The 14,567-nt window shown below is 39.4% G+C and overlaps 1 protein-coding gene across 11 annotated transcripts in view; it reads right to left on the reverse strand.

Annotated features, from left to right (window-relative positions):
* Positions 1-14,567, reverse strand: part of Grm8 (glutamate metabotropic receptor 8) — an 804,058-nt gene that overhangs the window by 435,201 nt on the left and 354,290 nt on the right. For all 11 annotated transcript variants that reach the window (XM_031381309.1, XM_031381308.1, XM_031381310.1 and 8 more), the window contains 3 exons: positions 11,261-11,396; positions 10,256-10,410; positions 9,196-9,333 (listed from right to left, as the gene is read on the reverse strand). In XM_031381309.1, the coding sequence (XP_031237169.1) occupies positions 9,196-9,333; positions 10,256-10,410; positions 11,261-11,396 (429 nt within the window). The remainder of the gene's footprint in view (positions 1-9,195; positions 9,334-10,255; positions 10,411-11,260; positions 11,397-14,567) is intronic.

The raw sequence follows: 14,567 nt of genomic DNA on the forward strand, positions 1-14,567 counted from the left end.
CCCCCGCTCTCTCTCTGTTTTTCAAGACAAGGTTTCTCTGTGTAGCCCTGGCTATCCTGGAACTCACTCTGTAGACGAAGCTGGCCTCAAACTCAGAAATCTGCCTGCCTCTGTTTCCCAAGTGCTGGGATTAAAGGAGTGCTTAAATAGAATTAAGTGCAATTATTTTAAAACAAAATCCAAAGCAGGACACCCTTACAGACCAACTTCTCTAACAGTTAGAGGATGGTAGGCATATGTTAAGACCTGAAGATATAAGCCCTGCCTACTAGCAGCCTCTGAACTGAACCCCAGGAATCTCAAAACACTTTATTTTAGCTCTCCTTTGCTGTCATTGTCATTGTCGCCGTTGGTGGTGGTTAGCTGGATAGTTCCTACTGCACAGATGTGTTTCTAAATGCTTGGGTCCATGCTTCTTTAGTTGATCGAGTGATAATAATTATGGCACTTCCTTAAGCCTCACAAGTTTAATAGAATCCCAAGGTTAATCCCGAAACTGTTTAAGGAGCACTCAGTTGTTTTAGATCTTTTCCACATCTGTGTGTTTCAGTGGAATATTCCAGACATGTTCAGCTCCCACCTGTCCTCAGTAATACCAGAATCTTGTGGTCTTTACAGGACGAGTCCAACCAAGGCTTATATTGCATTGATTAGCATTAAAATGGGTATTTTTCTGTTTTGTTATTGTCTGGAAAATATAAGCATTTACAGGCAATTCAGACATACTTATTTGGTAGCAGAGTTAGTGTTCTCAGACTAAGATTTGCAATTTGACCCTTCACTGTCAAGGAGAGTCACACAGATGGAAAAAATAGCATTGGATAGCCATTGGGAGATCTGGCCACTAAAGCAAGGAAATCCATGGAGTAGGTCAAAGTGACTCAGCCCCATTCTGGGAAAGGCCTTCAGGGTTAAGACAGGAACAAAGGCAGAACCAAGCAGCAATCAGACTTCAGGCTTTCAGGCAGTTAAAGGGCTTCAGATAGTTCACCCAGGCCACACGGACCCCAGTTTGCTTTTCTCCAACATGAAAGAATTGAGCTGGCTGCTAGACCCCTCTAACTCATGTACTTTATGTGCACTTATGATTGAAAGTACATTTTCTGACATTGTCAAAGTATCTTTTGTCCTTGACAAGGCAAACTTTTTAATCTTCTTTATGGGTTTTGAAAATACAGGTGCATCTGTGCGAGTTTTGTTATATTTAGGAATGAAGCTTTCTGCTTTCAAATTTTCTTATGACAAAACACACAAACACACACACCTGTATATTTTACTGATCTGCATATTAATTGAAGATAGTATATAAAGCATAGGTTACTGATTGCATAATATTGCAATTGCTGATAAATATTAAAATTGTTATTTACATGATTCTGTGCAGGCAAAACCTTGAGTTCATCTGTAATTCTTAACACAGTTGAATATTTATTCTGCTCAGTAAGCTTCAGGTGGTATTGGTATCAGTGTAAGCTAACTATCATGTCCCTAGAGCTTACTGCATTCGAGCCACCTGGAAACTGCTCAGAAATCTAGAACAGTCCATCCAATACCTACAAAATCAAATCTGCATGCTAACAAAGCACGCAGGTAACTTGTGGGCACACAGCCCGTGCAGGGGTGTTGTTACATATTACAGTTCTTTCAAAGCTGATCTTTAAAGTAGGTGATTTGGGGGCTGCTTTGTTTTGCTTTCAGTTTGCTCGAAAGCAATGAGTTGGTGAGCAAACTAACTATAATTTAGGAAAGTGACCTGCTTTAATTCAATGTCACTGGGCTTAAGAATAATGCTATAAAACCTTAGTCTTAGCTCTATTCTTATAAATGACTGGGGAACAGAAAGCCATATAAAAGGCTCTGAGGCATCCTAGACTCTCTAGCAAAAACCACACATATGACTGAAAGGCCATGTGAAGAATATGAAAATATTAAAATATTTACCATCTTCTGTGGGACTGAATAGCAACCAACTGTATCCTCTCTCCCTCTCTCTCTCTCTTTCTCTCTCTCTCTCTCTCTCTCTCTCTCTCTCTCTCTTTCTCTCTCTCTCTCTCTTCCCCCCTCCTCTTTCTAGCTAGTGATTTTAAAATCCAGCAATGTGTTGCTTCCTGTATTGTTATGTGGGATGTCCCCTGCAGGCTCATTTGTTTGAACACTTGGTTCAGAGCTGGAGAAGTCATGTTGGAAAATCGTGGAACATTTTAGAAGCAAGGCAAGTCTGAAGAATATGGGTGGCTGGGTTAGGGTGGGAGCAGGAGTTGAGGAATATAGCCCAGTACCCTTCAGAACTTCAGACACAGATCTTCTGATTCCAGCCTTTGATTACACACACACACACACACACACACACACACACACACATCATACTTTAAAAGCTACAGCTGCCAGAGACTGAGCTGTCCCAGCCTCTATGGCCATCATGGCCAGCTTGCTCTGATGGACTTTAGACAGTGAACCAAAGTAAACTTCTCCTGTCTAAAACTACTTCTGTCAGGCATTATGTCATAGGAACGAAAAAGGTTACTAAAATATACATAAAGCATCAGAAAGGCACAAAGAAAACGTTTTTGACTATGTGGTGAAAATTATGAAATAAGTAAATAATAAAACAATGTGAAGGTAAAATACAAGGACGAATTCCAAACAGACTCCAGGACTCTAGTTACAACTCTGAGACTAACACTCTGAGTGTTTTTAATAATTCACTTTCCTGGTTTCCAGTTTCTTTATCTAGAAGATTAGAAAATGATTTTAATTTTACATTCTCTCTCTGAATTCTAAAATCTAGTATGTCTGAAATCAATGCCTGTTTTACCATCTCAGATGCTCCTATTGGAATTCAATACAGAATTTGAGAAATGCAATAAATAAGTCATTCTGGGATTTTTGCTATTTCACTTGCCAAGAGCAGAAGCAAGTGGGCCAGTGGCCACCTTGGAGTGCTAATACACAGATACTCTCTCCAAGAGAATCTTAGTCTGGGCCAGGGGACAGATAAGACTACCAGAGCACACAGAGAAGATTATTATTTTCGTATCTTTTCATTCTGAATCACCAAATCAAATTGCTGAAATTCGATCCCCCGGTTAACTATCCAATTCATTTACAGAGTCTCCTGTTCCATGAGCAAATGGAGAACACCATCATTTCAGAGCCTTCCCTAGCAAATAATGACTGCTGAGCGCGAGCTATCCTGGAAAACTTACCTGGACACTCTGGCACCAGAAAACAAACTGACAGCCCTTTCCAGAAGCTAATTATTGTGCCTGCTATTTGGTTCACTGACAAAATTGCTTGTTTGTAGGAAGAAACATATTTGTGCATTGCTTTTTCCATTACCACTATTTCTATCATCATAAATAAGAATCAATAGGCCATTTCATGTAGCATATGCTCACCACCATTTATAACCTGAGTGTTGGCTGTCTATGGGCTAAGCTGGATGCCCCAGTGGGCCGGCTGAGGATTAAAAGCACAGCAGACAGAGGAAGACTACTAGAAGCAGATAGTGTTCATCTGCGAGCACCCGGGGCAAGAAAGCACTGTTTGTCTATACAGATGCAGCACAGCACCTGGCACCTAGTGGTTTATTCAAATGAATCATCTTGTGGATGGTGAATCATCAGGAGGACAAATGATGGGTGAATGAATCAGTCATTCCTTGGAAGGTCCTATGGGCATGCATGGAGTTGATGGGCCTTCTTTGGGATAGTGCTTTGACAACAGGAAGAAGATTTATAAATCCTGGTGCAGAAATAATTACAGAGAGAGAGTGTGAGTTGAAAAACAGTCCACCTGTGAGCTGAGAACATAATCATATGGACAGGTTCCTATGACATGTGCTCGGAGTCCTCACAAGAGAAAACACTAATAAAGGGGTGAAGGGAAGGCAGAGGACATCTCTGAAGAGAGCCTCTTTTCTTACTACAGTAGCAATCTCGCTGAACAAAGCAAAGCCATACAAGAGACTTAGGAGAGGAATGACAGAAAGCAGAAGGATGTAATGTAAAGACCACGGCAAAGACGTTGAGGCAGGGGAGAGAGCGAGAAGCATGTGTGTGGACTGGGGGGGCAAGGAAGACTCTCCAGGGGTCTGGATGTGTGGGATTGGGAGGTGGAAAGGCACTGATGCTGGGAGCAGAATGAGAGGGGGAGGGAGGAAAGGTCACACACGTGTGTACAAAATAACAGCCATCACCTCTGGTAGCATGGGTAGGAGAGGCCTTTTTCCCTTCTTGACAAAGACAAAGGGAATTTTAAGTAGGATTAAGTAGTGGTAGCTTTCAGAACTCAGCAGCTCTCAGAAGCAATAATAACTACATAAATAGCTAAGTGGATGATAGGAATTACCTCACTTGGAGTTTGGCCAGCATATCAAAAGTTAGAAGCATTAATGCCTCTCTCTGAAAGCTTTCCTGAGACACTTGGGGGAGGAATCATCTCCAAGAACTGTCTGAACCACGTTAACAGTAGAAAGAGGATGCTCCTCACTGCTGGAAGACACTCTGTCTCCTGAAAATTAATAAGACAGATTCAAACCCTGCTGGGAAGCACATTCTTATCCATGTAAATATATTGCCAGTATCACCCCCCAAAGGAAGCAAATTGCTATAGTCACCAATTACTATAGTCTAATATGAAAATTTACTCAACACATACAATCCACAAGTGATGATATAAATGGATGAGGAAATCCTTGTGAATTCTTAGAGGTCCCTTTACTCCTTCTAAGTAGTTAAACATGAATTAAACATAAACTACTGGGGAGAGGGTGAACATGTAGAAGTCAGGGGACAGCTTACAAGAACAGGCCTCTCTTTCCATCTTGTGGCTCTCAGGGATCCAGCACAGGTCAGCACACTTGATGTAGGTGTCTTTTCCTACTGATTCAATCGTATGGCCCAGAACATAAGCTTTTTAAAAGCCAATTTAAAAAATAATCTCAGGACCCTGGAAACATTCACTTATGCAAGTACAGTCAGTTTTTCTCTCAGGTATTTGACCACTAACATATTTTATCATTTTCCCTCATTCTCCAAAATGGATTACCACAATGATCTGAGCCACAGGTGTTTTTTCTTACAAACTGTAAAGTTTTACAGGTTACTCCGTAAAGTAAGTTATAACATCATTCACTGTTTGCTACAAAACAGAGACAAGCAACTTCAGTGTTTCCCAAATGGTATTTGAATAAAATATTGACCCAGATCCCTAAACTACATTTTCCCCCAGCACTTAAATATTAATTTCTCTCATTGCACTAAGAATAGTTCTAATTGAACAACTTTTTAAATTTATAACAGTATCCAAATAATTCAGGTAAATATGAAGCAGACTTGTCACCATGGCTGCCTTCAACAATAAACCAGTTCAGTATTTATGTCTGAATGCGGTACTAAGTATATGTCATCTAAAGATATCAACAGTAGAACTTCATGTCTTAATTTACTTGGAAAATGGGAGTTAGAAAAACCTGGTGATTCTTCAAACATCCCATTAATAAAATATATGATAGGTTAGTAATCAGTTTCCTAACACACACACACACACACACACACACACACACACACACACACACACACACAAAAGGAAAAAATAAGTTTCTCTATTTCATGAACTGTCACAGTTTCACAGCCTTAGTCTAACCAAGAGAGTCTGAGTTTGTGCAGGACCAAATCATAGCATTCCAAGTGCAGTAGTAAGTGTGGGATGAGAATATAACTCAATGAGAAATTCTCTCTTGTCACTTGAATCTGAATTGTCCTAACAAGATTCATATTTTTGAACAGCTGGTCCTTGGGTGACATAGCTAATTAAGAAGGGCCTGAAACCTCTGGGAAGCAGGGCCTCGCTGGGGGAATTAAATCAGTAGAAGAGTGTCCTCAAAGGCCAAAACCTGTCTCCAGCCCCTTCCTTACTCTTGGCTTCCTGTATATAACATGAAGTAAACAACCTCCTTCCCCACAGACTCTTACCATACATTCTGCCTCACAATGGAAGCAGAATCAGTAGAGCCAAGGACTCCATTGGATTGACAACTCTGAAATTGAGGATCTAATTGCATTCTCCCTGGCTTATACCGCTTTGGCTTGATGGTATTTTTTTGTTTTCCATGGGAATAAAAAGTAATGATACACTCTCCTTATAAACCTTTATTAACTGGTCTTTTGTTTCCTACTGTTCCTTGGGAATCCTCTCCATAAGACCTTTGCCGTTCCTACAGCATCCTGCCACACTGGACTCCACCTTTCACCTGAGGACCCATCATTGCTGCCATTTGGATGCATGCTCCCAAATTCTTCTAGTGACCAAATATGCCCTGTATTTGCAGCTATGTAGTTGTCTGAACTTTATTAGTGTCTAAGTTAAAAATTAGATTTTATTAATCATAAAATTGACTCCTCCTCATATATATGTATGTATACATATATACATACATATATATGTGTAATATCCCCTCCTAAATAAATCCTGTTATTTAATAGTACTATCAGACTCTTACTGCCTATCCTGAAATTTTTCTAGAAGTTTCTCTTCTAATTTATATGAAAGCATGCTAATGTGCCCAAGCCTTTCAAACCTTCACCTTTAATAATTTTCTTCTCAGGTTTTCTTAGGATAATTTACTTGTTTATCTGCCAAAGTTCTCTTAAGAGCATCTATTCTTCTTCATCCTCTATTCCATTCCATTTAGCCATGTGTTTTCTCTGTCTCTCTCAGATATCTTGTTCCCGTTTCCTGTCTCTCTGCAAAACTGCAGCTCCATGAGAGGCGTCTTTTCCTCTGGAGACTAAGAAGAATCTGGACACTCAATTCACTTTTCTCCCTCAAGCCTGCTATTCTGTGCCTTTTCTCACTCTCCCTGTGCTGATGAAGTTTGTTGTTGTTGTTGACTTGTTGTTGTTGTTTATCAACTTGACACAGTCTAGGTTTAGGGGAGAGGGAGCCTCAATTAAGGAAATGATTTCATCAAGTAGACCTGTAGACAAGTCTGCTGAGTAATTTTTTGATTAATGATTGCTGTTGGAGGACCTAGCCTGCTGTGGGTGGTGCTACACAGGGTACCCCAAGGCACTCCAGGGTCCTTGGTTGTTCATGAGAGAAAACTGAACAAGAAATGAAGAGGCCAATAAGCAGCACCCCTTCATGGTCTTCTTTCACTTCTTGCCTCCATGTTTCTGCTGGAGTTCTCCTCCCTGACTTCCTTCAGCAGGGGATCATATGTGGACTATGATATAGAAGTTAAAGCAGAAACAAACGCTTTCCTCCCTAAGTTGGTTTTGGTCATGGTGAATTATCACAGCAACAGAAACAAAAACTCACACACCACCCTTGAATTTTCTATCATTATTCACCCTTCCTCCTATAAAGGCATTTCTGTCCTTGTGTCTGACTTCACTGTATTTGAACTTCTAGTGAAGTCTCTATAGGGTCCTAGACCTTGTGTTGCCACCCAATGGGCATCAGAACTAAATCCAAGCATTTTTTTTCCTGATGTTTTCTCAGTCACCTAATTTCATCACCATTTCCCCCAGACAGCCCTGTCAAAGAGTCACCATACAGGTCCTCCATCTCTTTGATTCAGTGCTAATCATTTGCCCTGTACTAAGAATACCTCCTAAAGTATCCATCTGTGTGTGCCCTTGCCCTGTAGCCCTTGGTGGTGACTACCTATCACCAGGACTACGGCTGAGTTCACAGACCTGCCTGCTTTACTTATCTGAACTCTCGACCTGCTTACATTTCTGCTATAAGAATCTTCTTGGAACCACTATCTGAACAATTCCTCCAAGTGCGTAGTCCAAGTCACTTGGCCTATGAACAGGATGAAGTCCAAACCCCTCAATTCTAGACACTCTAAGGAGAAATTGAAGAGCATTATTTTTCTTTTATATGATCAGTGTTATCAACTGCTCTTTAATTTTAATATTCTTACACTCTAGTTGCCAAGAGTTTTTTTTTTCTTTTCCAAATCAAAAAAGAAAAAAGAAAAAAAGAGTTTACTCTGGCTTTAGACCCTACCATTTTCCTATCTTTACCTGACTGACATCTTCACATGACAGCAAGGTCTCCTCTCGAGTGTCACTGCTATGTGACTCACCCGTGGACCACACAAACTGCTACCCTCTCTCCCAATTCCATTCTCACTTTCATAATATTTTTTCTTTCATTTTTCCTAAAGTTGCCTTAGCATCAGTATTGGTTCACTTTCATCTTTACTTAATTAGTTCCTGTCACCTCAGATGCATGTGTAAATTCACAAACATGATTCTTGTACCACTTCCATCCTTCTTGGCACAGTAAGCCTAAAGTATGATTTTTTTGTAATAATTTTTGCATCTTCATATTCTTTCTGATTATACGTTCAATAGCATTTAACATATCACCATTAGATGTGAGGTGGATAGAAATTAGGACATCTCAAAATGTAAGTGAAGAGGGAAAATCATGTTTAAATATTGCAGTTTTCAGTGTGGTTCTCCCTAATGATTTCTGGGAAGATTTTTCATCATGATATTAATAATACCCTTTAAATATCATATCTGTTGTGCTAGTCCCTAATTATATTACAGATAAATGTTTACATTGACCTTGTATTGTGAGCTTATTAAATTTGCTGCTTAGTAGTAACTGCTAAGGCTCCATATCTGTTTCTGTGTACACAATCATGTAATCTTCAAATAATCATATTTTTATTCTTGCATTCAAAGAGGGATATTCAATGATGATTATTTAAAATACAAGCTATAGGAACTAAAAGCATCAGAAATCATAGCTGCTGGAGCAATAGCTATTATGCTAGATGGAGATTAATAGTATAATGGAGGAACACATTGTAATAGTTGAAAAATACTTGTCTTACAGAAACTCATGATCAATTTAGTGCGATATCTTGCCCATTTGCCTACCTCCTATAAAACACATTAAGGCACTTTCCCAGAAGACTCTTAAAATAGTTTATTCAAATACAATTGAAATACCCCAGTGCTGCCCACATAGTATATTTTGGATGAATAGTTGTTGATAGAGTGTAAAAACCAATGTACTATCTTCGGTTTATTGAGTGATGAGCTCATCTCATCCTTGTTAAAGAAACATGAGACACAAGAAGACAGAGGATCCCCTACACAGAAATGTTTTCTTTCTTAGGTAAAGCTAAAACAAGTGTAACAAGAAAGACATGTGAGTGTCTACCTGTGCATTTCTTTATGTGACTGTTCCTCTTCCCATGTGATCCTAATTTGCATCCAAAATTCTCCTCCCAAAATTCTGCAAACCACACATTTCTTCGATTATTGGCAAGAGTTCGGCTTCTAAAGTATCGATCAAACCCTAAGTTAGAGGGAAAAGGTATGATTTCAGTATTCATTCAAAATCAAAACAAAATACCACTAGAACTTTGAAGAAGTATTTTGTTGCACAATATTTATATCATATAATATGTTATATATGTTATATAATAAATATATATAACAAACAAATAATTATTTCCCTCACTCTCCTAACATGAATTGACACTCCAGACTTCACTTCACCTAAACCTACTACAATGTCTCTGTCTCCTGTATGTTCTGTTTTCAGCTAATTCACTAAGGCAGTCAGTGCTAACACAATCTTGTCGAGCCATGGCTAAGTAGTCTAACCACCTCTTTAAGGGAAGACATCTGAAAACAATGTCTTTCGCCAGAGGATAATGGTAAAGTTAGGAATTTAGGTCATTGTCAAGAGTATTGGGAAGATATTTGGAAAACAGACCATTTGTCTACAACTGTGCTCCAATTTTTCTTTGTTTCATTTACTTCTCCATAGGGTCAATTAGCATAATGTATTTTATGTTTATTAATCACATAAGTTCCCTTCAACAATGCTGTAACCATTATAAGCATCAATAAAAGTGTTCCCAAAGTAAACTATAGTAACTAGTGTCATGGAAATAACTAATTGCATAATAATGCTCTTAAATAAGAAAAAAAATAACCTTTAAAGTATACTTTTTAACATGTAATGGTTGCACAGTCAAATGACTACTGTGCTAACAGGGGTGTATTTGCCATTCAGAATCAATGATGAGTATAATTGAGATTTGAATTATAACTTTAAATGTTTCATTCCTTTTTTTTCTCCAGTGTTACAGATCAAACCCAGAGTCATAGGCACCCAAACCAAGAGTTTCACTTCTGAGCTACGTCCCCCAGCCTGCTTCTGAATTTTGATTTGACTGGAATGAAAAGAATTGTCTTTACTGCATTCTCACCATCAATTGATGCTCTTTTGGGCAAAATTGTCACAGCTCCTTCCGCTATCTCCTCCTGCTGATAGACAGGTGCGATTTTGGATCCCCAGCTATCTGAGCCAATCCATAGAAAATGCCCACTCTGGTTTAATTTTTTTGCTGCTTCCAATATCCTCCTATAGGAATAAAATGGAATTAAAATATGATATTTGTTGGGAGGGACTACAATTATGGATATGATAACACCAGTGATGAAGCCCAAGTGTGTTGTCCAAATTTCATGCATCATGGAAACTTAATTTTCTGAGTCATATGTTAATAGTTTGGTGGGAGGATTCCTGGGAGATAATTAGATTTGAATAAGTCAGGAGTGTGGGCCCCAGGATGATATGAATGACCTTATGAGCATAGCCCAGAGTGAGATGTTTCTGTGACATGCCATAAGAAAGATGAGTCCTCATCAGGTGCCAAGAAGCAGCTCAGGCCATACTCTTGGGCCTCCAGAGCCAAGAGCCACACAAGCTTCTTTTCTTTATAAATTACCCAATCCATAACCAAACAAGCTTCTTTTCTTATTTTTTTTTTAAATTACCAAGCTCATGGTATTAAGTGATAACAACAAAAAGTGAACCAGCACAGCCTGTTTTATAAAGGTAAATACACTCAGTAGGTCATCGTTAAACAATTAGTCAATCATGCTAATTGCTTGAGTCTTATCATCTCCTAAAGGAAATGTAGCAGAGACTCCAACATGTGTTAATTGGGCTAATCCTTAACCTGTTCTTCTCACTCCCCCTCTCATTCTGATGCATCTCATTTCCCTCAGTCCCAGGTTTTACTCTGTAGGCGTTGCCTACTTAGAAATAAGGAGGCCGTTAGGTCTGAAGCAGAAGGTGTCTGTGGGTGCAGAGGAACCTAGTGATTCCTGTGAAATCTCACCAACTTTGTACACTGTTCATAAAGTATGTCTGGCAAGGATGTGGGGCACAAGTCTGATCCTGTATCCTGCAGGAAAGTAATCAGCACCTGATGTCGTCCTCGTTGGCAAACATAATCACTGCGCGAGCATTAGGTGTCTCCAGCAGGCGTTTGATAATTTTTTCAAATTCTCCAGGTCTTGGTTCACGTGGGATTTTCTGTGATTGAGCAATGCAAACACCACCTGTTTGAGGGGGAAAAAAAACTTGTTTCAGAAAAAGGCATTTATTTAATTAAACCATGATGAGGTTAATTACGTTATAAAAGCACATGATTTGCTACAAAATACCGTTTCTCCAAACATTTGTCATTCTGGCCTATTGAAAGTAATTGTGTCTGTTTTTATTATAATATGTGCACTAAGTAAATAATGCCTTTATGAGTTCAGTTTTCTTCCACAAATTTCTTCCACAGTTTCCATAAACTCTCTCTCTCTCTCTCTCTCTCTCTCTCTCTCTCTGTGTGTGTGTGTGTGTGTGTGTGGTGTGGTGTGTGGCAGGTGCTTTGAAGAGGAAATATAACCTGTGAAAGAGCCCAGAGATGGAAGGAGAAAGAGACCATTTAAATTTGTTTATAAGACTAAACAAGAGTAATAAAAATAATAAAATCTGTGACTGTATTGTGTGAGAGGCTACTCTTGAATAGCAAGATCCCCTTTCCTGCTTTCCTATGCTAGTAGATCTCATATATATATATTTTTTGTTGCTAATAGCATTGCTTCATTCTTCAGCAAAGTGTGTTGTGAGACAAATAGTCTTCAAAACTATCCAGAAAAACTCATTCAAGCCCTCCACGTAAATAGGCTTCTATCATACAAATAAAAATAGCTGTTGAAGCCAAAGGGAAGAAAGGGGGAAAAGGAAAGGATGAGTGGAAGGATGAGGTACCCAGGACTCTTCTTTCATGCTTTCCTATGAAGATGCAAAGAAAAATGTAGAGAGGATTCTGTCTACAAGATTGAATAGGGGTAGCAGAAATAGCTTTTTTACTAATTGCAGTGGGACAGACACAAGCACATTCTAACACTGGAAGATAAAACAGAATTAGCTATAGGTTTTTCTATTGCATTGTGGCTTAAATGGATGTTTTGAGTCAGCTGAGAATTAAGTCATCATTTGTGATACTGCTTCACTGGGCACAGGTAGTCTTACTTCCAACAACTGACAATAACTGCAGTCACTCACTGATTATTTGCTACCATTAAAGCTTATGCATTAGATTCTGCAAAATCTGTGAAATCTAGGTGACACTGTACAATCTGGAGACAGATACTGTAATAAATTGCAATTTCCACTTATGTAATAAACTGAAGGATTTAGAAATACCTCATGCAATGGGAGCACAGAAAAAAACTGAGGGATTGAAAAGGCCAGATTTCAAAGAACACACACACACACACACACACACACACACACACACACTCACTCACTCACACCTAACTATCTGAGGGAAAGTGAGACACTCAGAATAGAGTACAAGGAGTGAATGAGCCAAGCTTAATGGCAGTCTAGAGTATAAATGGGTTAAAGTTAAATTTGGAAAGAATGGCCAGGTTCAGAACATGGATTCATTTGTCCATGTAAAGGGTTGTATATGAAATATCCATGCATTGCAACTTATCCCCACTGTGAGGGTATTGAGTCAAAGTGTTTTGGAGGGGACTGAGTGACAAGAATTGGGACCTCACACGTGGAACAAGGGTCCTTTCTTAAATTTTAAACATAAGAGGAGAGAGAGGGGGGAGAAAAGAGGAAGAAAGGTAGCTGGAAAAGAAAAGGGAAGGGAAGAAAGAAGGAAGGAAGGAGGGAGGGAGGAGGGAAGGAGAAAAAAGAAAGAGAAGGGAGGAGAGAAGGAAGAAGAGATGGAAAGAAGGAAGGACACAGGAAAGGGGGAAGAGAAAAAGGAAGCAGCAACATTAGACACCAGAGAATTCTCCTTCACCAAAGGCCATCTGAGAATACAATACAGTTGTTTGTGAACCGAGAAATGAGGCACCAGAACAACCCAATCATTCTGGCACCCAGATCTTAGACTTTTGTTTATAAGCCATACACACAATGTAATTTATTACAGAAGCTTGACTGAACTAAGGCATTATATAATTTACGCTTTACCCCCCAAAAAGAAGAATTCATTAAAAGCTAAGAATACAGAAAGAGATAAGCTTTGCTTTAGGAGGAAAACTGAGCCTAGCAGCAGACAACCAGTTGAGTGTATGTGATCAGACCCAATGACCCACAGTAGAAATGAATGGGTATAATCAATAAACAATGATTATTTTCTTATATGTTTGACAGTATTAAAAATTGTCCATGAAGTAGAATCATACTTAGTAACCTTATGCCATATTCCTCAAGAGTATAGCTGTCCATCACCAATGAATCAAGCCATGCTGTGGCCTATACTTAGCCAGCCTATTGGTATACCAGTAAGAGTTATAGTGATCAATTCACTACACAACAAATGTTTATTAAGGTTCCAGTATTTGCCAGGTATGTGCAGGGCATGATGATAGTCAATAAAATGGGCATGGCCTCTTCATAGAATTTTGAAATACAATTAAATCGGGCTTCATACAAATAGAAAGAAGTATGTATGTATGAATTAGGCAGGCTCTATAAAGAAGAAAAAGGCTGGTACAGTGGTCAGGAAAAACTACTCTGAAGTGGTATCATTTAGTTGGCTTCCAAAGGGTGAAAGATATGTAGAGAATAGTGTAGGAAATGTCAGGAAATAGATGATAGAACCAATCAGTGAGTGGTAGAGAAGCCAAGTCATGATGGCCCATAGGAAACATTGGTTTATGGATGAAAATAGACAAGATTTACTGATATGGAGGGAGACCCAAAGAGCAAAGAATGGAATCAGGTCCCACTCTCCTGTCACCTCTCCTCCACCTCCATCAGACTCCTGAACCATACAGGTAAATTTCCCTTCCTCAACCACCTTCCCTGCTCTCTGAGCCCTCTGTGGAAAAGCAAGCTTCCCTGAGCAACCTGCCATCCCATGGGGACATCCACTCTCCTCCCACTCTCCACCCACCTTCATGGAACCCGAGGGTACTGAAACATACAGAACTGCAGGTCTCAAACAATATGTCCCAAGGATATCCATCAGAGGCCTGCCACACCAGGACCATCAAGATTCACCGCCACCCAGTATATACTATAACAAGAACATCCAGGGACCAAAACCATCTAGATGGCTAAAGGCCCTCAAAAGAACACAATTGACAAGCACCAAGAAAATATGACACATCTGAATCACAGCTACCCCACCACAGCAAGCTCTTACCAAAGGCAATCTACAGATTCAATGCAATCCCCATCAAAATTCCAACTCAATTCTTCACAGA

Source organism: Mastomys coucha, unplaced genomic scaffold (genome assembly GCF_008632895.1).
Source record: "Mastomys coucha isolate ucsf_1 unplaced genomic scaffold, UCSF_Mcou_1 pScaffold20, whole genome shotgun sequence".
Classification (NCBI taxonomy): domain Eukaryota; kingdom Metazoa; phylum Chordata; class Mammalia; order Rodentia; family Muridae; genus Mastomys; species Mastomys coucha.